The 25,780-nt window shown below is 39.0% G+C and overlaps 1 protein-coding gene across 22 annotated transcripts in view; it reads left to right on the top strand.

Moving 5' to 3' along the window:
• The window catches only part of LOC135248276 (RNA binding protein fox-1 homolog 1), a 648,052-nt gene that overhangs the window by 6,817 nt on the left and 615,455 nt on the right, over positions 1–25,780 (top strand). For 4 of the 22 annotated variants that reach the window (XR_010328402.1, XM_064322711.1, XM_064322703.1 and 1 more), the window contains exon 1: positions 1,409–2,018. Coding sequence is in view for 15 of the 22 variants with exons in the window: in XM_064322711.1 (XP_064178781.1) it covers positions 1,779–2,018 (240 nt within the window). In the remaining 7 variants the exon portion in view is untranslated. Of the gene's footprint in view, positions 1–1,406; positions 2,019–25,780 lie in introns of those variants that run through there. The other 18 variants (XR_010328401.1, XR_010328397.1, XM_064322709.1 and 15 more) reach the window with 10 other exon arrangements.

Here is a 25,780-nt window from a genome sequence, read left to right as displayed (position 1 = left end):
ATGAAGGGGTCTTCGATTTGTGTTTTCTTTCCCTCAGTCTTTTCACAACTGTCCTGGATTGCAACCTAGAGGGCTTGGGATTATTACCTCCTCTGGGACATAAGAATCCACGTTGAGATTGTACAACTGAGCTGTGCATATGCAGGACCCGGTGTTGTCATTTGTGTTTGCGTTCTTACTTAGGATATGTTTCGGGCCATAGACTCCTTCGTCAGAGCATAAAGACAAAGTGATGACAACAGTAATATGTTATCGCCCTGTAGAGGCCATCATTAACACTGATGGATACTCCTGTGCGTAAGGTAGGGACACTGATTGTGACAGTGTATCACTTTAAATCTCAACAAAACCACATTGCCAACATACAAAAATGCCAATTTACTTTTGCATGCAAAGCACTGTCAATAAATTATTAATTAAAACTTATAAGATGTAGGCTTGCCGTTAAAAGTATTGATATCAAAATGAGGCCAATTTGCAACAGACAATATTGGCTGAGCTCACACAAATTAATATATATATTTCTTTCATCTTCACAATAGCTTTCTTAGTTCTCAAATTCAGTTCTTTGGCCCTCATCTATTGTTTTGTTTTCTTATAAAGTAGACTACAGATTCTTCCAGGGGATATAGTCCGTGCCTTGACACTCACAGCTTTCCATAAATAAAGCTGTTTGAACCTGCAAAATTTCAAACAGCTGCCCATGCACTTCAAGGTTCAATGCGTTGATGCTCTTCTGCACACTGCTGTTGGAAAACAGCTGTTTCTCTGGCTGACCTCTCATTAACAAGATGTTTATGCACAACTCCCTCTCACTAGATGTTTTTTGTTTGTCATTCTCTGCAAACAATAGAGCAGGGCTCTCAAACCCTGTTCTTGGAGATCTACTGTCCTGTAGGTTTTCAGTTCAACCCTAAGAAAGCACAAATCATTCAACAGTTAAATGTGATCTTGAGCTGCTGTTGAGTCCACTGTGCCAAATTAGGGTTTAAACGAAAACCTACAGGAAGGTAGATCTCCAGTAACAGGGTGGCAGCCCTGCTCTAGAAACTGTAGTACATGAAAACCTCAGGATGGCGGCTGGTTCTGAGATGCTGGAACCGCCTTGCCTGGTAACCACAGGACCACAGTCGAAGTCACCAGATAGGCATCTTGACTATTCATCTTGTTTGGTTGAATAACTAAACATCTTCACCATGTCTGCATGTTTTATATATTTAATTGCAGACACATGATTCGTTGTTTGGAGGAGCAGGCTATTTGCGTTCAAGAGCAGGTGTACCTAATAAAGTGGCCACTGTGTGTGTGTATGTATATGTATATATATGTATGTACACACTCAGTGGCTCAGTGAAAACAGTAAGTCAGCTTGTATATCGTTTTGAACAAACCTGGTTGCCTCTGAAAGTGAAGAGAAGCCCTGGGTAGTAGGCTACCACTGTGCCAGGCACCTGTTCTAAGACAGTTACTGCGACTGCTCGCACCGCCTAGCATAGGTGGACACTTTTGTCTCAGCGTGCGCGAGCTTATATGAAAGTGCATTATATGGTATATAAATGTAAACGTGGAGCAGTGTTCAATGTCGCTGACGCAGCTACGGAACTGGGAGGGATTTCATCAGTTTCGGCAGCAAGATAAAAGACAGCAGCAATACACACATGCAATATAGTTAACTACACACTGTGTCTGTAGCGTATTTGATTAACAGTACCATTGCTGCATCGTGGAACAAAACAACTAGCCGCTCAGGAGTTAAAAAAGAAGAAACAAATAACACGATGTCAAATTATTGCAGCAACCCAGAGGAGGCTATCCATGGAAAAGCAAGGGATGTTGTTAAGCTGAGAAGGGAAGACATAGAAGATTCTCAGCCTGAAACAAAAAGAGTGAGACTGGGGAACAGCGAAGGAGGAATCAATATGAACGAAAAGGAGATGGAATGTGGGAAAATGAATGGGGGTCAGCGGCTTCAAATACAAGGAGACACCAGGACACAGCCCGGTGAAGACGCGCCAACTGTGAGTAGCATCAATTCACACATTGACATTTTCATGTGATTCACCTTTGGACTTGTAACTGTTTCGTTGAAGCATCTGTTCATGTTTAACGCGCTCCCGTTGTTTAGTTTTCATGCAAAATATGGCAAATGTTACATATTTACGCGAACATACTAAGATGTTACAAATTCACTTAGGCTTCAGCAGCATGCACTTTTCGCCTTCTTAGTGCCATTGTTTTGCAGCCACTATCACAAAATCAATTCCGCAGCACGTTTTCAGGCTTACGGACGCAAGGTGTTTCGGTTGTTTCCTGATTGCCGTGTGAATTCACGCTTGAAACAACCTGCGTTTGTCCGTGCAACAGGGAACGCTCCCTCAATTTTTAACCGTTGTAGGTTACTGTTTTATTTGCATTCGAGCACTAATGCAGAATGATAAAGATAGTGAAACACACCTGTTTTTAAATGTTTTGATGGTTGCCGTTAAATTTCTCATTACTCTTTAAAAAAAAAAACGATTTATCGATATGCGGGCATAGGTGCTTCAAAGTTGATTACTGTATTTGTACATAGCGACTTGATTTGAAGTTAAGTGCTGTTCGTTAGCTTGTTTGGCGGTATCAGATGGGTAGTACTTCATGAAATAAGATTCCACCTCTGTAAGGCAGTTGAACTAGAATTCAGCTGACAGTCACTGATATTGACGTTGTGAGTAACATTACAATTGTCCATTGCTTTGCTTTCCTTACTCTGTATTTTTTTTTTTGTAGGAAGGGTTCTCATTCAGATTATTATAATTATGAATAATAATAATAATAACAATCATCATCATCAAAATCATCATCACGACTGTTTAATCATGAGAATACATTTTGTTTCAAAATGATAAAGGTGTGTCAGTCTGGAACAGTTGTATAAGGGTATAATACCCTAGCAACCCCCGCCCCCCCATTTCTGGTCCAGCTAGCAGCCGTTTTGAGTCACACTCTTTCTCCTGCATCAACTGTTCTATAGTTTGTAATGCCATATTAAAAACAATTAAGCTTAAATTATTTGTTATTAATTTGGAGAAAACTATTTGTGTTCATTCTCCAATAGAATATATACAGTATATTCCTGGTTAAACTTATGCTGCAAAGGACACAGTTTTTTCCCAATAAAGGATTGAAGGTTCATTCATCAAGTTTCGGTGACATATTATGGTGACCATTTGTCTCTAAGCTTTGTTAATGGTCTGAGGGATGATTCTTATCATTACTCTGTGCATGCCTCACAAGGATAAAAACATGGCTCCTGTCAAGAGCTCACTGTTATGTGGGTTAATTCTTCAAAAGCATCTCTGCTACTGCATCTTTTATACTTTAGATCTGCACCTTTTTCAAATTGGTCTGACGGTTTTAAGCCAAATTCAACACTTCCGTAGCTTCAAAGGTAATGGTTCACCAATATGATTAGGCTGTCCTCAGTTCATCTGTGATTTCAGTGGACTCTGGTTACCTGAATTGTTGTAGATTTTCATCACAAGGAGTAATTCAATTACCATATTAAAGGTTGTTAAGCACTGGCTTGTTGAATCACCATTATCTTTTAATTGCTTGGGTGCATTTAGAGGTGGTGATTCAGATCTACATTCACATTTTTTCCAATCCAATTCAAATAGCTGACTCATTTGGTACAATTATTTGTGCGATATCTCTTGGTTTTTGTTTTTATTTGTCTCAAATAAATTACTGTTAGTTCCATAACCCAAGACCACAAAAACTGCAATTACAGACAATGTGATTTGTATTACAGGAATCTAAAAATAATAATGGACACAAACTCAATTATAATTGATTGCGTGGCTAATCTTGCAATCTGTAAACACAAACTAAGGTATGTGCTGTCACATCTTTGCTGCTTGCACCCCAAAGCTAATTTCAGCGACAGATTATTAGCAACAGATAATTTACTTTTTACTTAGCAAGCTTTTATTTAGTCCTGAAGGATTGAGTCACCGCTACAAATTACAGTACATGGAGTCAAGGTACAGTACTGCCGCAATATCCATTAATGCAGCATGTATATCACGTACACTACATTTCCAAAAGTATGTGGACACCTCTTCTAATTAGTGATTTCAGCTATTTCAGCCACACCTATTGCTAATAGGTGCCTGAAATCAAGCATACAGCCATGCAATCTCCATTGACAAACTTTCGTAGTAGAATGGGTCGTACTGAAGAGCTCAGTGACTTTCAACGTGGCACTGTCATAGGATACCACCTTTCAAAAAGTCAGTTGCAAAACATACTACAGAGTTCTAAAATACCTCTGGAAACAATGTTGGCACAATAACTTTCCATCAAGAGCTTCATGAAATGGGTTTGCATGGCCGAGCAGCCGTACACAAGCCTAAGATCACCATGCACAATGCCAAGCATAAGCTGGAGTGGTGTAAAGCTCACTGCCATTGGACTCTGGAGCAGTGGAAATGCGTTCTCTGGAGTGATGAATCACGCTTCACTCTCTGGCAGTCTGACGAATGAATCTGCGTTTGGTGGAATGCATAGTGCCAACATTAATGTTTGCTGGAGGAGGAATAATGGTCTGGGCCTGTTTTTCATGGTTTGGGCTAGGTCCCTTAGATTTCCCTTAGTGAAGGGAAATATTCACTGGAACTTTGGGGAAGGCCCTTTCCTGTTTCAGCATGACAATGACCCTGTGCACAAAGCAAGGTCCATAAATAAATAGTTTGCCTAGTTTTGTGGGGAAGCACTGGCCTGCACAGAGCCCTGACCTCAACCCCATCAAATACCTTTGGGATGAATTGGAATTTCAACTGTGAGCCAGGACTTGTGCCCAACATCAGTGACCAACCTCAATAATGCTTTTGTAGCTGAATGGAAGCGAATCCCCACAACCATATTCCAAAATATACTGTAAAGCCTTCCCAGAAGAGTGGAAGCTGTTACAGCAGCAACAAAAGGTCCAACTCCATATTAATACCCATAATTTTGGAATGAGATGTTTAACAAGTACATATGGGTGTGATGTTCTCGTGTCCACATATGTTTGGAAACGTAGTGTGCTTCTGATCAAGTATGATTTTACAGTGAATTTTAAAAGGTTGCAGTAAATAAATTCTCAAAATATCACATTATAAAGACACATTCCATGCTTGAGGAAAATGCTTTCTTAAGATTGATAAAACAAACACACTATACACACTATGACACTATATGAATTAGAAAACTAGGAAAGCAAGGACATTTTCATGAAAGCATGATAACTTGTATTAGTTCACTACCTGGGGAGTCACAATCTCTATAAGAGACATTATCTGACATAGAAATAGTCACAAGCTCACAAACAGTGAGGGACAATTTGCTCCCGAAGCTTGGCAGCATTTGCTTTCCTTTTACACCCCAAGCTAATGTTCGTGAACTTTAATCCAGCTGTCACACTTGACCTCAAAATGGTAGGTTTTATCGTCCTGTCGACATGACACAAGGGGTGAGTGAAAGGTTCCTGCAATGTGTGGTCCACAGTTTTGCCTCTCAGACCGCTCTGAAAAGATTAAAAGAGTCATCCCCTGTGGGATTTCTGTTTTGAAGTATAGGCGTTACTGTAAGCATAGTTTTGACATTGAAACATACTGTCCTACATGCTGACACAGCATGTTTGTCATGAGAAATTAGGGCATTATGCTTCTTCAGAATGGAAGGCTGCTAACTATGGATGGAGGCAGGCTGGTGGAGTAGTAATTGAAGCATGGGATCAGAGAACAACAGCATTAATGTTACCTGCCTTTAACTGACAGAGGTACAATCAGCTTTCATATCTCACTAGGTTTGGTGAGGTACTAGATTGTTCCTCTGACCAGAGACCTCATTTGCCTTTCTCCAAATGTTAAATTGATCTTACAGTAGGCAACACACAAAGGACGTGCATGACTTAGGAATGATAGGGGAAATGATTACTAAATGTAATCTTAGTTGGGGCTTTGAAAAATATTTTGATTAGTGTGATAACTATGAGTTCAGCTTCATAAAACATGCAGTTAAACAGTGTAGTTTTAAGTGCATGTGAGTGTGTGCGTGCATGCTAATGAAAATAATACTGCCTACCTAAATTGTTAGCTTCAATTGACGTGAATTGCTCTTCCTTTTGAATTTATCTATGTTTACACTTTTTCTGAAAATGTCTGTCCTCCATAAGTGGTTTATTTATGTGTATCATGGACGAGTGAGTGATAAATAGCTTCACATATTCATTTTTAGTCAGCACATTTTAAAATACCATAGATCTAGTTTATCTGAATTAAGCTGACTTCAATAAAAATTTGCTAACCATCATAGTCTTGGGACATATGTGGTAAGGTAAGGTATGCTGTTCACTTTCCTTAGAATGGTCATACATAAACCTGGTTTTGCAATGCATGCTTCTCTGTTATATATACTATACAGTATATATACACTCACCGGCCACTTCATTAGGTGACAGGAGTGGCACCCGGTGTGGTCTTCTGCTGCTGTAGCCCATCTGCTTCAAGGTTTGATGTGGTGTGCGTTCAGAGCTGCTCTTCTGCATACCTCGGTTGTAGCGTGTGGTTATTTGAGTTACTGTTGCCTCAGCTCGAACCAGTCTGGCCATTCTCCTCTGACCTCTGCCATCAAAAAGGCATTTTCGCCCAGAGAATTGCTGCTCACTGGATATTTTCTCTTTTTCGAACCATTCTGTGTAAACCCTAGAGATGGTTGTGTTTGAAAATCCCAGTAGATCAGCAGTTTCAGAAATACTCAAACCAGCCGGTCTGGCACCAACAACCATGCCACGTTCAAAGTCACTTAAATCACCTTTCTTCCCCGTTCTGATGCTTGGTTTGAGCTTCAGCAGATCGTCTTTACCATGTCTACATGCCTAAATGCATTTAGTTGCTGCCACGTGATTGGCTGATTAGATATTTGCGTTAACGGGTGCAGTTTGCAGTTGAACAGGTGGACCTAATGAAGTGGCCGGTGAGTGTATATATGTATATACGTATATATATATATATATATATATATATAAGCTAAATGAATATTTGGTATTTACAAGATTTCTGAAAGGGCATAATTATTGCAAATGCCTCCTTTCATATTTTTGAAAACATGAAAAAGGAGGTCACAGTACAGAAAGTGCCATGGTGGAGGATCAAAACCCGACCGTGCAGGGGGATTCATATATGGGTTGAGCGTTGGCTGCCTTACAAGCGAGATGCAGCATAGCCTATATTTAAATTTTTTATTCCTATTTTTTAATTCATATACATTAATTTTTAAAGTTACAATCTCGAAGATTTCCGTTTCGTTCTCTTTGGCGTACTCTTTGGCGAAAAGCAGTAATTGCAGGTGTGTTTTTGGACCTCACTTCCCAGAGATCCAACCGGATCCAACCAGTGTCGCCTGTGTGACGTCGGTCAGTTGGCACCTGGGCCACGCCAACTATAACACTTACTATTTACTGAATAAAAAATGGTTGTTATAAAAGTAACGTTATGTACATACTCATTCATTGTCTAACATTAGGCTAACTAACTGTCTTTACACTGCTGAGCCGGGTTAAAATGCTGTAGCAGACCTGGGGTAGAATTAGTGATTTTCACAAACGTTCTTTATCCACATTTTGCCCGGTATTAACATCTTTACACTGCAGAGAATAATTTGCGGGATTCGCTGTGGCTCGTGCAATTATGTGTCTGGTGAATGATTGTTGCGTGATATTTTTGAAACAACTGCCTTGCAAAATGTTACCCTTGGTGTTTCTGGTTTTGCTAGCTAAACTGTTCGAGGATAAAGCTGAGCTGGTTGTTAAATTAGCAATCAACCTTCTCTTCTCCTTATACACCAGATCCCTTGGCCCTGTAATCTCTGCCCATGGCTTGTCCTATCACTGCTATGCCGACGACACACAACTCAGCTGACATTAGATTGTGTTATTTACATTAGCTTGCTAGCTAGCTAACGCAACGTTACCTGATATGAGAGATGGATACTGTGCGCAACGTTGTCTAAACTAATGTTGCCTTTCTTGACATGGTCCGGTAGCTAGCGTTAGCCATGCAAATAGCTATGTAATTTAGTAACGTTACATTGTCATCAAATGTAATACGAAATCTGCATCAACAAATAATATGACCCCTCATGTTACACAAAAACTTTTTAGGGTCCCATAACCCCCCCCCCCCCTTCTCTGTTATTGTAATGCTGGCAGACATCAGAAAAAACAGTACGCCGCTCACACACAAGTGAGTTGAAGAGCGAGCCTGTTGCGTTAGCTCCGCCTACCCTCTCTGGCAGACCAACCACTGATGGGTGATGGAAAATGTCGCCATAGACACCCAGTTCTTTAATCATAAATTATAATTATATTAATTTTTATTATTATTATTATTATCATACACTTAATCACCATTGTTTTACCTAATTTGTCAATAGATAGTGACTTAACAGACATTTTATTTTAATGAAAATCTTGGAGATTATTACTTTAAGTGTCCATTACTTTTTCTTCTTTCCCAATCTGGGATGTCCTGTCCTAGTTGCATGTCAGTCCCATTGCTGCAGTATTGCTGCAATAGCCAATTGCTGCTTCTTTTCACTCATTGCACTGAAGGACTGCACAACTTGCCCAGCTGGCACTGGGACCAGACAGTGGTTATTGTGAGATGAGGCGGGGAGTATCCTGTAGACTGAAACACTCCCTGTTTGTGTAATACTATGGCCAGTTATGCATCAGCCTGCTGGACTCCTGGCCATTGTTGGCTCTGGCAACATGAAAATCTGATCCTGTCCATGGGCATATTTCTGCATTAAGAACAATATTTTTGCTTGATACATCACCAGGGAGTCGTTTTAATGAAAACTGCAATTCAGTCAAATAAAAAGATAATTGCTCATAGTGCTGATATTTATTGAAAATGATCTGTCTTCTGAGGAGTTCCCATCACAGCACTTAACCCTGACACATGTAGTAATATGCAGTCCTCAAGGTGTGCTGCAAGATTAAGCTGAGAGTTAGCCAGGCTATCTTTATCCTTTGTATGAGCCCACTTAGTTTCTAAAACTGGTGCCAAAATGCATAGGAACAAATTAATTCTACGGGAAGATGATGACCCCAAGCACACTACCAAGAAGGCCAAGCTGCTGGTGTTCTCAGAACAATGCACTGTCCACCCCAGAGTCCAGACCTCAACATCATTGAATATGTTTGGGATTACTTGGACTGAGAACGTGCAACCAACTTCTAAGACTGGACTTTAGTGGTGTTTACAATAAGCATGGAAAAATATCCCTGCATATTTCTTTGAAAAACTCAAATCAAGTCTCCTGAAAAGAATGGAAGCTGTAATAAAGTCAAAGGGTGGACGTACTAAATACAGAAAGATTAAATATTGTACATAGTTGTGGATGCTTATGTTTAAATTTATGTAAATTGTGTAAAACATATATAACTTGCTTTTTTCACTGGAAAGAAAATTAAAGAAAGGGTGGTCTCTGACATTTGCACAGTACTGTATGTGCATGAGTAGATGACAAAGTTGACCCCATGTACTGTAGTTTTTCTGAAATTTTATTTGTCTCGTCTTATTCGCCTCAGAAGAGTCTGTTTGATTCTGCCTGTGATGTAACTGCCCAGTCCTGGCACTTGTATTAGGAAGTGAGCCACTGTGGTGTAAGGGGGCTGGCAGGGCCAATAAGCCAGCTGCTCTGTTAATTCCCTGGCAGCAATGACTAGGGGCTCATAAAGATCTTTTTTCTTCTTATACAGATCTTTCGAAAAAGTCCTTGTTCCAAATCTTAGGCAGTTGGACACACGATCAGCCCTGGCCTATTTAGGTTATGCTTCAACCAAACAAGGGAAATACTATAGAATTTTGTAAAAGGTACCTGAGGGGAAATTGGGACCCAACCAAAATGCAAATGCAACTCTGCAAGTTATAGAGGAGGAGATGTATAGATAAAACTGACAAAATAATGTTTTTATTTTAAGGTGTCACGCAAGTTCCAATAACACCAAAGAAGCTGAAACTTCTCAGAACTCTCTTGACTGGAATTGAAATAGCTTACTTCACTGAATGCTATAAAAAAGGAATTTTCCTCCAGCCCAATTCAATGTTTTCATAAACAGCATAAATAAACAGATAGCATTTGCAGTACCCCCACCTATATGTATATGGAAAATATTGTCACTCAGAAAATATTTTTTGTCTCATCAAGGTCTGGTTTCACAGGAATGGAAAACTGCAGGATATATTTTTCCTCTGATGTGCATATATAAGTTGCAGTAGGATAGTGGAGAATAACTACAGTATGTTGTTCAAAGTGCATGCTGTTATTCTGAAATTCAAGAAGATGCAATGAGGGTGCAATGTTAACGTTAAGGTGGTGTGCTGTAATTCAGGTGTTCACACCGAACCATGTGGTGTATAGCTAGCTAGCTCTGGAGAGGCTCTTTTTTTCTCTGTCATTGATCTCCATTGTCAATGGAAACATTTGTGAAAATAACTGTTTGAGTGAATGCTTTGATTGGTTAACATATTACTATTTATTTGCATGGGGAGAGGCTTGTAGTGCCATGTCCCATTGGCTTTACAGTTACATTTTACATTTAAGGCATTTAGCTGAGAGTTGTATCCAGTTTAGTTTTAACATTTAGTGCACGAAAAAAAGGCCTGGATTTGTAATTCATCAACATTCCAAGTTGTAATTAAGGTGAAATGAAATTGTCAGGCCATAACACACCAGCGATTGGAAATTTTTTGTCATTACAATTAACATGTGGCAGCTAGGATCCTGGTGGGGGCATTGTGTATAGTTCCTATTGCAGTCTTGTACGCCAACACTGGAATTTTGAATTTGATGCTGACAGCCACTGGAAGTCAGTGGAGGGATTGCAGGAGGGTTGAAAACCAGGCAGGCTGGGGTGTTCTGAATGAACTGAATGGGCTGGAGTGCTGTGGAAACCCAGCCAGGAAGGAGTTGCAGTAATCCAGGTGGGAGCTGACTAGAGCTTGCACCAGAAGCTGGCAGCATCCCTGGTGAAGAAGGGTCTGATTTTAGTGAATGTTTTAAAATGCAAACCTATCAGATTGTGTTATGGCAGCAATGTGGGCCTTTTAAGAAAGTTAACTGTCTGGGGTCACACAGAGATTCCTCATGGTCTGGGTAGGAGTCAGGGAAAAGAGCAGCTGGATCTTTTTAAGGTTTAGCTTGAGCTGGTGGGTAGACATCCAACTGGAGATGTCAGCTAGCCAAGCATAGATGTGTGCCTCAATCTGAATGTCAGAGGACCAGACGGAGAGATAGAGTTGAGTGTCATCGGTTTAGCAATTGTTGGAGAAATTGTGGTGAAATGTGATGAATGAGCCAAACAATCTGATGTTCAGGGAGAAGAGGAGAGGGCACAGGCCAGAGGGCCCTGCTGGCACATGAACCAGAGCAGTGGTTATTGTGAGATAAGAGGGCGCAGGACACACTGTGCATCAAACCCACTGACACTGACAGAGAGGAGGAGCTACATACAGGCACAGTACAGCTAGCTTGCTAGCAATGGTTAAGATTTTGGTGCCCAAACTGTTATCAAATCTTGTATCTTTGCCTTAACATTAAGCATGCTGTGACTAAGTAAACACACTGAATACTGGCAGAAATTCAATTAAATGACGTCATGGCTACTGGGGGACTCATTTGGTTAAGACAGCAAACTTTTTGTCATGGGGGAGCCAAGCGGTCTTGGATTGAATCCTGACTGTGCCAGGGCTGACTGGCTGGTAGCCCCATAGGGTGATGTGCGTTGCATCAGGCACAGGAGGATTCAGTTGGTTAGGGGTCCACTGGTCGATCAGGTGCTAGTGGACTGCATGCCAAAGCTGCATATGAAATATATTCCTCTGATTCAGCTCTGTGAGAACCTGACTGTTGGCTGCGGTGTGAAAAGAAGTAGGCTGGTGACATTGCATGTTTAGGAGAGGAACCAAGGATGTTTTCACTCTCCTGAATCGGCAGTGATCACGCATGGCAGTGACTACAAATATTCAATTGGATGTTCCTAATCAGGGTGAGAATTGGACCTATTCATCCCTGCCTTAGTCACACAAAAAAGATGTCTAAAATGAAGACAATGAAGGTTTCCAGGTGCTCTTGATTGTTCATCTAGCTTGCTAACCAAGCTAGCTCATCCTGATATTACTTTGTCATTAGATCGTTTAAATCTGTAGCAAAGAACTAGTGTTTATTTCATTTATTTATGCAAGAACATCTCTTTTTATGTGTTTGTGTGTTCATATGCACACAGTTGCATGTGTGTGTTTGCCTACAGCTGAATCAGTCGACAATGTAACAAACAATGTAATAATGATTTAACTTTATTTTTTTCTGAACATGAAGATATTTTAGGTATATGATGTGTGTGTATACAGTTCATTGTGATAATCTCATGATACATGCTAGTTAACTGGAAACAATAAAACATTCTGCCAGATACTACTAACAGAAACTGGCAGAGCGATTTTATTTTATGGTAGCAATTCATTTTATTGCAACCTTCTGTCTTTATTTTTCCATTTGGCAATTCTGGCATCCTCCTTAATACTCCTTACTAACATTAATGTTTTTTACTAAAGTATTTATAACGTGATTCAATTCAAGCTTTAAGCATTTAGAAGAATATCCATATTCTAAGGTGCTAAACACAATTGTCTGAGAATAAAGGTGCCAAGGAAGAGTCTTTTGAAGCACTGGGTCCACACTTATTAAGAATACCCATTGCACGTAACGGATAATCCAATATAAACAGTCAGTTCGATTTTGAGTCCATTCCGGCTTGAAATAGTAGGATGACAAATGCATCATTGAAATTCAATATTAGCAGTGATAGTTCCCCAGAAGTTCAATAATAGTGTTACTGTCACTCACTGAATAAATGGCCAACTGACTGGCAAAGGCATGCACTCCCCAAATTTAAGACCTCAATACCTAGCATTCAGTATTGATGTGACACTGTGACATCATGCATTAGAGATCATGCATTCGAGATACAAGTGAGGTTTTTACTTAGTATCTTTTTGTTATGCAGACATTACCTTCACTTCCACATTATGCAGTTATAATGGTGTAATTTATAATAAAAATATAGCATTTTGCCTTGCATGTGTATCTTACATTTTCATTTTGAAAAATTAAAATATGAATTCTAAAACTATTAAACTTGTCTTGGCCCCTAGTTTAACTGCAGCTGCAAACATACAGCTCTCCTTATGTGGAAAGTTTGTCTCATTAATCTAATGTTTGTCTAATTTAAGAAGATGCAAAAGATGCAGATGTGGAGTTTGACAAAGTAATTACTCCTGCCTTCAGCACTGCCTACAGTCAATGTTGGATAGATCTGCTTATTGTTTTATACTTATTTTTATAATGATACTGAGCCCAGCATAAAATCCCATTTTATGCTGGGCTCATATTTGTCGTAACTCGACAAAACGTGTGTGCCTGTGTGTGTGTGTTGGTGGTCTCTCTCTCTCACGCACACATATTTATGAGGGTACATTATGTGAACACCCTTATCAGTCATATCAGTGGCACTATAAATACCATGCAGTGTAGTCAGCTATTCTCTCTTGAATCAGTCCTGGCCTTGCAGTCTAGCCATGTTGTAAAATGAGCTAAAGGTTAAGGTAAAGGCATAAGCATGGATTCAGAATTATATGTATTTTGTTGTTTCTAGAGTAATAATTCAGAAGAGAATCACTGGGTGCGTCCTCATGAATCCATTAAGAATAGAAGTTAACATTCTTGAGTGGTGACTAATGAATTATTCAATGGTTCATTTATTTAATGGTGACATGGAAGAAGAAGAGCAGGAGGCATAGGAGGAGGAATTAAACAGGTTCTTATGATCACTTGTCAATTAGTACAAGAAAAATAGAAGCTACACACTCTGATGCTCAAGTTGTGCATAGTTTGTTCTTTACAATATGAGAGTGCCAACAATTCCAAGGTCAGGGTTTTGGTCACACCAAGAGAGATAGGAGAATTTAGTGTGTATACTAGGTCCGAGACGCTGTAGTAGCATGGGGATTATACACGGTATAGAAACATCATATGGAGAATGGTGAGAGAAGAATGGTAACTGCACAGAGGTAAAGATATTAAGAAAGAAAGGTGGGCACCCAGGGATTAAACTATGTATGTTGGTTCTATTTTTGATGGTGGTATGCACCCTGATCCTGCCGAATGGCCGAAGCTAAGCATGTGTGGGCTTGGTTAGTGCTTGGTTCTGAGACCTCCTGGGAAAATTAAGTTGCTGCTGTAGGTGGTAATGGTGGGCCAGCAGGGGGAAATCTTCCCTTCCCTCCCTCAATTAAACTCAAATGCCCCAGTGCAGGCACTGTGCAGTAGGAGAAGCCGTCTTTCAGATGAGATGTTAAACCGAGGTCCTGACTCACTGTGGTCATTAAAGACTCCATGGCACTCATTACAAAGAGTAGGGGGTCCTGGCTAAATTCCCAACCTGGCTGTCTCAACCTGCCACCTCATCACTGTAAAACACTTTAAGCGTCTGGAAAAGTGCTATATAAATGTAATATTTCATTCATTCAAGATGCAATTGAGTATTAGCTGCTATAGCAGGGCTAGGTAATTAAGTTCCCAGAGAACTGTAATGTCAAGTCACATAAATGATTAGGGCAATTATTAAGAGGAGAACTTGAAATGAAATCAAGAAACCGATATGGCTTTCCTTCTAAGACTTCAAGTTTCTCAGACTCAAGTTTCTTGAGAAAAATCTCAAAATCCAGCTGTTCAGTATTACAGACAGTGATTTCTATTATTATATACTGTATTTTTAAACAAATTAATGTCAGACATTTAGATTTTCGAAACTTGAAATCTATGTCATGCTTACCCACGTCTAGTTGGTAGTATTCACATAACTGCTAGTATGAGTTTTGTGTAGAATAAAATTCTACGACTCTCAAATTATAGCTGAAAGAAGTAGAACATTCTTGTCCTGTTAACTTTTATTTTGATTGTAGATAAAGCTAATTACCAGTTAAAAATCTTTTGGATGTGAAGCACTTTTTGTTTGAAGCACATTCAGATATATTTCACTATTAGACACTATTATTTAACTTTTATCCTGGTTTGCATGTTTTTTTCTATTGAATTCGGCTGCATTTATTTGACTTCACCTTTGTGTTTAAACTGATACTATGCTTTTAGAGGAATGACATTTCAGAGAATTATGGTAAACATACAAGTGTATACTTTGTCCATCTTGCTAGCTAAATAATAGTGCACATATCCATATGATGTGATGATAGGGGGAATTAAATTAATATGCATTTCAGATACAGACATGCATTTTCTAAATGTTACTTGGCAGCATTGATGTTAGTAAGTACTGAATTATTATGCTACTTCGTGTTTCTTACCATTGCAACGACTTCCCTAAATTCTAGAAGGCCCCACTCTAGAATACTTGTCATCTGAAACAAGTGCAGCCAGCTGGCAGCGACTGCTTCTTTACCACCATGCAACCCTCCAGCTGAGCTGCAGAAGCTATTGTATTGGAGGACTGCAGCAGAAGGCAAGAACTCGTATATCTCCCATCTTCATATCTGCTTGCCCAGCCTTAATACATTAGCGATCTTGTGTTCTTTCTATAATTGCCTTAAGTCTAAGTGCTGCATGCTGAATTATTCAGAGATGGGACATGGATGTATAGAAGTTATTGCATCAGCAAAGTTCATGAGGGTAATTATTTCTTGAATAATGTAACATATCATTACAATCAACAGATACATCTATAAACTCAGCAGTGAGCACCCAATAAAATATTAAAATTAGCTTCACTGTAGATATGGATGTTACCTCTTAGGACTAGTAAGGATTCATGGAAGGTACACATATGATTTAGCCTACATTTTATTTCTGTATACTGCATGACCGCATTTTCTGTAATTCCTGTCTAAATCATTAAAGAAAAAACCTGAATTTAGACTTTAGAAAAAAACATAGCTGAATGGTCATAATTTAAAATCTTAGACTTAGAGCCTTATGTATGTTATGAAGAGCCTTACATATGATATGCTGTGTCTACACATACATTTCACCTCTGTAATCCTCTGATTGAAAATTAAACCAAAAATGCATATTTTTGTTTATTTACCAGTTTGCCAACTGTGGCTTGTTTTTGTTTTTGTTATTATTATTATTATTATTAATAATAAATAATCTTATGTGATAGATGGATTTAAAGATTTAGTTTTGTATCACAGACATTTCCTCCACTCTCGTACTGCCGTAGATCAAAAGGGCAGCGAGTTTAATCATTTCGCCACCGAAATGCACTTGAATCGTTTGAAGTGTGTTCCCGTGGAAAAGGTTTTAGCTGTTATTGCACTGCATTGACAGACAGGGTTTTCTGTGTCAGAGTGCTTTCTACATTATATTGCTTTCTGTTGACAGGTGTAGATCTGGGATTATGCCATACCTTGGCTCTCTCAGTGTCCTCGTCTGGGGTTCAAAGCCAAGTATCGATGTTAAATACAGTGTAGAATAAATAGAATCACTGAACGGTGATGTTCTGCTTGTTGCTTTGCAGTTGAGTATTCCAGTATGCCACATGAAAAGCACTAGCCTACAATGAATAACTTAAGGTGGCTTATTTTTTTTTTTTTAAAAGGCAAATATAAAATATAAATACCTCGTGATAATTCTATACGCCACTTTGATACTCAAGCAAATGCCTATATTACACAAATTACAGCTATTACTAGGAACTGTAAAAAAAAACAAAGACAGAAACTTTTTTTTCCCCTTTGGCACGGCAGGAGGTTTCAAATAAGTTGCCTAAGTTCCTTTCTGTTCTGAATGCATTCCATGACAGCAGAGAGTTAGATTGAAGCATGCTGGGCGGGAAGCAGTAACACTGCCTAATGGTCTTTGCCAACCCCAGGATATCAGATAATTTCCCTTTAGTAATACACTGTGTCATTATCAGTGAGATTATTCACCTCCCAGAAATGTGCAACATACAGATAATTCAGATAAGTTTATTATCAACTTCTATGTGTAGTCTAACATCGGAAGTCTGTGTCAGATGAACTTTTGAAAGGCAGCTTTAGAAATATATTTATGTTTAAATAATTAAAAAAATTAGAATTAATGCTAACATTCATGTATTTGTCCTCTGTTTTTCAGATTTAACCATACCATACTAGAAACCAGTGTTTCATAACAAAATGCGTAAGAATAATTTAAAACATTTGTCAGAGAGCTATATTTTTTTAATCCCAGGTGCTTTTTGGAATATAACTCATGATGATTCTTCAGTCATCTGACCTTTGACTTTGGCATCCTGCCTAAGACCACTGCTATTTTGATATTAATATCACCGGAAAGCATTTATGTGACTTATAATTTCTTGTAATTATTCACATACAGTTTTTTATACAGTGTCGTGAAAAGTTATTGGTAACAAAATGGTCTTGTAACCTAAAAGTTGCAGGTTCAATTCCCACATAGGACACAGCCGTTGTACCCTTGAGCAAGGTACTTAACCTGCATTGCTTGAGTATAATATATCAAGCTGTATAAATGGATACAATGTAGTTGCTCTGGATAAGAGTGTCTGCTAAATTCCTGTAATGTAATGTTATTTTCCCCCTTCCTGATTTCCTCTGTTACTGCATATTTGCCACACTGAATGGTTTCAGATCATTAGACAAAACATAATATTAGACAAAGGAAACCTGAGTAAACACAAAACACATTTTTAAAAATTATTATTTAATTTATTTATTGTAAAAAATTTATCAGACACCAGTATTATGTGAAAAAGTTACCTCTGCTCTGGAAGAATTTTAGCCCACTGTTCCTTGCAGAACTGCCTTAATTCAGATAAATTGGTAGGCATTTGAGCATGAAGTGCTCGTTTCAGGTCCTGCCACAGCATCTCTATTAGGTTCAAATCAGGACTTCAACTCGGCCATTCCAAAACTTAAATTTTGTTTCTATTCAGACTTTCTTTTGTGTTTTGGATCATTTTTCTTGCTGCATAACCCAATTAATCTTCTGTTTCATCTCACAGACAGACGACCGGACATTCTCCTTTAGAAATTTCTGGTACAGAGCAGAATTAATTGTTCCCTTAATTATGGCAATTTGTCCAGGTTCTAAGGCAGCAAAGCATCCCCACATCATCACACTGCCACCACCTAGTTTAAGTGTTGGTATGATTTCCTTACTGAGAAAGGCTATTTGCTTTACCCCAGACATAACGCAACCTGTGTCATCCAAAAAAATACAATTTTTGACACATCTGTCCATATATTACCCCAAAAGGCTTGAGGATCATCCAGGTTCTCTTTTGCAAATGTGAGATGAGTATTGATGTTAACAGTGATTTATGCCTTGCTACTCTCCTATGAATCCCATTTTTGTCAATCACTCTCTTATTGTGGAGTTGCGAATGCTGAACTTAGCTGAGGCTAGAGAGGACTGCAGTTCTTTGGATGTTCTTCCGGGATCTTTTACGACTTCCTGGATGAGTTCTCTCTGTGCCCTTGGGGAAGATTCACCACTGTTCCAAGTGTTCTCCATAGAGAAATAATGGCTTTCACTGTGGTTTGTTAGAGTCCCAGTGCCTTAGATACCCTTTCCAGGCTGATTTATTTCAACAACTTCTGGAATTTCCTTTGAACGTGGCATAGTATGCTTGTAGAAACTTTGTGGTGACTACTTCCCTCTGGTGGTAAGTTCCATATGAGTGAGGTTTAGGGCTGGTTGCAATCCAGCTGGTGTGCTCAATCAGCTGGATCTAATTATTAATTAAACTTGGTTAATTGGTTGATTGAGTAACCAAGGGAGCAATTCCTTTTTCATGTTGGTGATATGGGTATTTGATAACTTTTTCATTAAATAAATAAAATAATAAATTAAAAAATGTGTATTGCGTTTGCTCAGTTTCCCTGTGCTGCTGCCATACTCTAATGGCTTCCCCTGTGTACAGGAGCTGTACATGTATGGTTCAGCAGAAGTCCAAAGGTGTGATATACTGCTAAAGTCCTCCCGGGCTCGTCAGGGAAGAATGGTTTCTGGCCCCAGTGAGGCGTCTTGCTCTGTATATTACTCAAGGATGGCCTGGTCAGGTACATGATAACAAGGCATAACAAAGATCAGTAGTGTTCATAATCACAGTTAAGACCCATGTATAACTGGTAGAGAGAACAGAGAAAGCGACATGGGGTAAACATTGCATGGGTGCCATCATAGGGCTTTCATTTGATTTATTCCGCACTCGTGTATACGGAATGGGTTTCTCCTCTTTGATTCCATGCAAGAAATCAACTGAGCTGTAACGGGCTTAATTACCAGTTCTGATGATAAGATACTCTATGTAAAACCTTGATAGAACATATATAGAAATGTTTATACCTTAAGGTCTGCAAAGGCGGTTGATATTTGGTACAGTGATGTGCCCTATTGTCCAGAATCATATCCTGCTCATGGTGACTGTAGCTGGGCATGACATAATTGGCCATATTGTCACGCAATGAGGGAGGGCTTCAGTCAAAATGTATTTCTTATTAACTGCATTTCTTAACTTTTTGCAAAATTGAGTGACTGTAAGAAATGCAATTTCATTATAAAAATATAGGTTAGAGAATATTGAATAATTTTGTGAGAGCACTGCAGAACTCTGCAGAACAAATTAAAATTACTGCCATGTCATGTAAAAAAGATAATGTGTGCCTTGTGAGTAGGTGTGTGCCCTGTACAACATTCTACATTTTAAAGTTTAGGTGATATAGCCATTTTAGCATAAAAACAAATTTAAAAATATGTCTTTGCATGCTGCTGTGCCCCCTGATAAAAGATTGTTTTCCCATTATCTGGCCTGTATCTGCTCGGTCTGTTAGCATTGCTTGTGCTCGCCCTCTAAAAATTGTGATGTGGACAGAGTCAGCTAACTGTGCAACAGCATTGCTTTTATCTCTTTTGGCAATATAAATTCAGTGAGGATAGAAGAGAATTTCACAATCACTAAGCACGGTAAAACTGCAGACAAAGTCCAGTTGTTTCTAATATTACATTACATTACATTATAGGCATTTAGCTGACGCTCTTATCCAGAGCGACTTACAACAGTGTAACCAAACTCAGGATCAAGTCCACTTAAGTCCATTGAATAAAATGCAGATAAAAAGCCTTTACTATAGTAGCATACAGTAAGGAGAAACAAGATAGTCTGAACCAAAAAATTTTTTTTTTTTTTTTTTTTTTTTTTAATAGTTATGGGAGAGGGTTTAGGGAAGAGGAGAGAGGTACACAGAGAAGAGGTGCGTCTTGAGTTTCCGTTTGAAGGTGCTCAGACACTCTGCTGTTCTGACCTCCACTGGAAGATCGTTCCACCATCGTGGGGCCAGAACTGCAAAGAGTCGAGACCTTGTTGCTGCTCGTGTAGGGGGAGGAATCAGCCGCCCTGTAGTAGCCGATCGGAGCGATCTGGCCGGCTTGTAGGGTCTGATCATCTTCTGCAGATAACCAGGAGCTGACCCCTTGACTGCTTGGAAAGCAAGCACCAGTGTCTTAAACCGGATGCGAGCTTGCACTGGTAGCCAGTGGAGGGAGATGAGGAGGGGAGTGACGTGGGAGTCACGAGGGAGGTTGTAAACCAGACGTGCTGCTGCATTCTGGATGAGCTGAAGGGGTCTGGTGGCTGATGCTGGGAGGCCAGCCAGGAGGGAGTTGCAGTAGTCCAGACGTGACAGTATCATGGCCTGGACCAGGAGCTGTGTGGAATAATTGGTGAGGAGTGGTCTTAATATCTATTGGTTGACTTTTTTCACATTTATGGTGCTACATGTTGGCCAAGACAAGTTTACTTTTGTATGAGACATTGTTCACAGATTTTTTTTTATGATGGAGAATTAATAGAACACAAAAATTCAAGCACATCATTTAGAAAATCTGACAAAAAGTAAAGGAATGTGTACAAATTTGTATCAAAGCAGTGATTAAATGTATACTGTATTATCAAATGTGCCTACAGTGTCAGCTGTTAAATATGTGAGAATTTTCCCTCACTCCACTTCTTTATTAAATTAAATTATTTGAAAATGTAATGAAACTTTATCTTTCAAAGAATACATACAATAATTGTTTCAAACCTATAATTGTGTGTGTGTGTGTGTGATAGGGGGTATTTTTCGTTCAGGTTAATAATTATTACTACACCTCTGCAATTTATATAATCAATATTTCAGTGTAAAAACAACCGTTTTGATTAACAGTTGAAAGTGTAATTGGCAAAATAGGTATGTGATCTGTTTTAAATGGGATATCCAATTTTGCCAGGTCACTCGTACTAGAACTACTGTATGTTATAACAATGCTCACCAGCATATACATACACAATTTACAACTTGCTAGCAATGTAGATAAGCAGACAGGAAAATATATAACTAACATTAACTATAAATATATAGGGAACAACAAAAAAAACTATGGGTGGTTATCGGTCTTGCTAATTTCAGTCCGGCTGTGTTGTCAGATGTTGCTAGGGAACTGCTACGGACCATTGTGTCTGAGAGCGATGGAATGTTGAGAACCTGAAAAAGCTACCGAGCCAGTTCAAATTCTGAGGAAAAGCAAAAAATGAGTGGAAGACAGTGAGTACGTGGGTGACTAATTAATGAAAATAAAATAATATTTACACTAACTATAATTTCACAAATTAGACCGTACACCATGCCTTCAGTTTGTGCAAAAAAAGAGAAAAAAACAAAATTACTCAAATGCGTTTTTGAAGGTCAGAGCTATAACTCAGATTTGACAAAAAAATTCTGCATGCACAGTTAAGACATGCACAATTTCAGTTGATTTGACCCATGTAGCTCAAGATCTTGTTTCACACAGAAAAACTCTATGTGAATAGAGCAAAACACATAAGGGGAAATAACATGCTTTTTGGCTATGTGATCCATTGTTACTTGCTAATGTTACCTCATTGGAGACCAGATTAGTGAAATGATTTCACATAACTTCTGATATATTTTTGAATGTTACCCAGTCAGAAAATATAAAATGCATGGCTCACAACCCACAGTTGTCTCAAGACAACATATTATTGATGCTATATATATACACACACTATAAAAAGTCTTACAGATAATGGTGCATTGAATACTATGAGGAAATGATCTGATATCCTGGGGTTGACAAAGACCATTAGGCAGTGATGCTGATTCCCACGCAGTATGTGTCAGTCTTATTCTCTGCCATCAAGGAATGCATTCAGAACAGAAAGAACAGAATGAACAGACCCCACCTGGTCTTCAAAGAAAAGCTGGCAATTTCTACAGTGAGATGTGCTGTGAAGCAATAATTCTTTATTGTACGTGCTTTTGGTTTCTTGCTAAGAGGAAAAATATTGTCAATATGGGAAAACTAGTATAAATGTATTACTTTAAAATTAATTTTTGGTCATTCTGAATGATTTAATACAAAATCATAACATCACTATTAGTCACATATTTCTATTTTACATCCTCCTGATCCATTCTCTTTGAGGAATGATTGATTGCCTCACCTTCTCAAAGGTGAAGTGAAATGTTATATATAGTACTATAGATGTTAAAAATACTTCCTGCTCTCCTGACTGTATAATATATGACCAGTAATGGTGCTTGCATGCTATTGAGCTATTACTGTAGTAGATCCTGAATGATATAAACCTGTGTTATAGATTGACCAGTCAACTGACAGACTAGGAAACCAGATATAGCTTATGAAAATGCACTATTGTTAAGAGCATGTCTTTACTCTGATGCACAAGAATACCTTGTGGGGAAAATTAAAAGTGTGATAAACACCAAAACAAGGTTTGAACAGTTTGCGAAGGAAGCCAGAAGTGAAAAGGAGGTTGTATTGTTCAGAAAGTGGAACTGTTTTTGTGAATTCCAAATTACTGCTGGAGTGATGATTGATTAATCAAAACTAAGGTTACTTGTTACAAAATGAGAGTTTTGAAAAATCATGTTACAATGTAAGTAATGATTCCATTCATGAAGGATTACAATTTTATTGTATTTATTTTATAAATTTGGAAATTATGAACATTTAATATTTTCAAATGATATTGGGAATCTTGTTTCACTATTCTTTGTAGAAATGTCAAATTTGTTTGAAAACCAAAGCATCCGTCTACCTAATTGGTTTAATATTGAAGAGGAAAAAAAGACATGAGAAGTGCCTGTGTTTGTGATTTCTTTCTTAGGATTGGGCCATTACGAAACAGAATGCCTAATGTGCAAGACATTTAGCCACTTATAATGCACAATAAACTCAGCTATAGGCACTCATCGTAACTCATGGGTAATTATAACAGCCTTTATATTGTTATGTAAATCATTGCTATGACACTGTAAGAGCAAAGGGTATAAAGTATTATACCCCTGCTTGCTTGCAAACTATTTTACTGGTGATACGTATAATGTATTACATCAAACATCAGCTTATATGGTTCTTTGTCACAACAGGCTTATAGTGCATCATAAAAGGCATGTGAAAATAGTGGTATTGGCAATTATAACATCACATAATAATTTCATAGTGGAGGTGTGCACTGGGGAGGGATTCCTGCAGGTCCCGTGGAACTCATAGCTAACATTTGTGGCAGTGGGAGATATTTAGCCTACTGCAGGTGGGAGTGGATGGCCTGTAGTAAAGCTTAGGGTCCGAGTATCCTAAAATTGGTGTCCCTAATCTCCAAATTTGAAGCCCTCTTCATGATGTCCCTGGGTACCAACCTTCTCATTTTCTGTTTAGATGACATTCTGTAAATGTATAATTGTAAAAAAAAAATAGAGAGAAAAAAAGGATGTTGTTTGTTATAGCAGCTCCAAGGCAGCATTTTCACATTTGAAAAACATGTCATTGTATTAGGCCACTGTGGTATGTAGAATAGAGCTACGTTATCAGAACGGCAGTAAATAGATTTTGCGGGATGCAGGCAGAAGTGATTAAGGCTGTGGGTGGACGTTAGATAGATAGATAGATAGATAGATAGATAGATAGAAACTTTATTGATCCCGTAGGGAAGTTCCCTTAGGGAAATTCAGGTTTCCAGTGAGTACAGCACCATAAGTCAAAAAGTTAACAAATTAAACATCACACATCAAATATCAAACATAGAGATAGTAACAATATACATAAAATAAATAAAGAAAATAAATAAAGAATAAAGTAGCAGCGGTTATATAAAATAGCAGCGGTTGTTCCAGTTTAATTAAATAGGTAGTAAACAATGAATAATGAGACTGTTCAGTGTGATGATGATGATGTTCAGGTGATCAGGCCTAACTCTACTTCCTCAGACCTCAGACCTAACCTATCCTCCCCCACCCCCTCCTCTCCCTTCCAACTTTGGAGTTGTGCAGTCTGATGGCACGGGGAACAAAGGAATTTTTCAGTCTGTTCGTGTTGATCCTCGGGAGCAGCAGCCTGTCGCTGAACATACTTCTCTGGTTGCTGATGACAGTGTGCAGGGGATGGCTGGTATTGTCCAGAATTGCCAGCAGTTTTTCTAGAGTCCTCTTTTCCGCCACTGTCACCAGGGAGTCCAGCTTCACGCCGACCACAGAGCCGGCCCGCCTGATCAGCTTGTCCAGCCTGGAGGAGTCCCTCTTTGATGTGCTGCCCCCCCAGCACACTACAGCATAGAACAGGACGCTGGCGATTACCGACTGGTAAAACATCCGCAGGAGTTTCCTGCAGATGTTAAACGATCGCAGCCTCCTCAGGAAGTACAGTCTGCTTTGGCCCTTCTTATAGAGATTGTCAGTGTTGTTGGACCAGTCCAACTTGTCATCCAGCACCAGCCCTAGGTACCTGTAGCTGCCCACAGCCTCAACTTCAACCCCCTCAATTTGGACTGGATGGGGGCGTGGTCTGGACTTTCCAAAGTCTATGACCAGTTCTTTTGTTTTTGAGGTGTTGAGCTGCAGGTGATTAGTGTGGCACCAGATGACAAAGTCCCTCACCAGACTCCTATACTCCTCCTCCCGTTCCCCCCTAATACACCCCATGATGGCCGTGTCAGATGAAGTGGCGCAGGCGGGGGTAAAATTTAATGTTGCGGTTGTAGACGGGCGCAGGATGTGAAAAAGTCCTGCACAGCCCTCTACTGTACTATGGTTGTCTAATTGATCCGCCATGTTTTACATTTAGCATAAAATTCAAGACACCATCAGTATTCTCTTTTGAAAGCATTGTTATGGCTCTGTTGTACCTCTGCCTGAAGTAATGTCTCCACATTTCCTCATCTTTGGGAATTACTTGACTTTATGACCAGAGACATGAGAGAGAGACCTCATTTTATGGTCTTTAAATGCTGTAAAAGTGAGATTTGTATATTTCTGTGACAGTTGTCCTTTATGGTCACAAGCATTTTATCATTAACAAGCACCCCTCAAAACAACTTTCAATTTCTTTCCCATTCAAATGGCTACAGCATTTACTTTTTTACATTTAATTATCATTTTTTATAACATGTTAGGTATGACTTGCAGTTCTGTATTACACAAATGTTCTTGTTTGCCACCAACCTAATATAATCTGGCCATGTGGGGTCATGTAAAGAGCATTAAATAAATTGTTGACAGAATATAAACCATTGCCCTAGATATAAAGGAGCACTCCGGGGCAGTCAGGTGAAATAATAGCTTATTATTTTTTATCAGCCAAGGGGAAAACT

The sequence above is a fragment of the Anguilla rostrata genome, chromosome 2 (genome assembly GCF_018555375.3).
Source record: "Anguilla rostrata isolate EN2019 chromosome 2, ASM1855537v3, whole genome shotgun sequence".
In the NCBI taxonomy this organism is placed as follows: Eukaryota; Metazoa; Chordata; class Actinopteri; order Anguilliformes; family Anguillidae; genus Anguilla; species Anguilla rostrata.
Note: the sequence above shows the minus strand (reverse complement) of the source record. Positions and strands in the feature narration are given on the sequence as shown.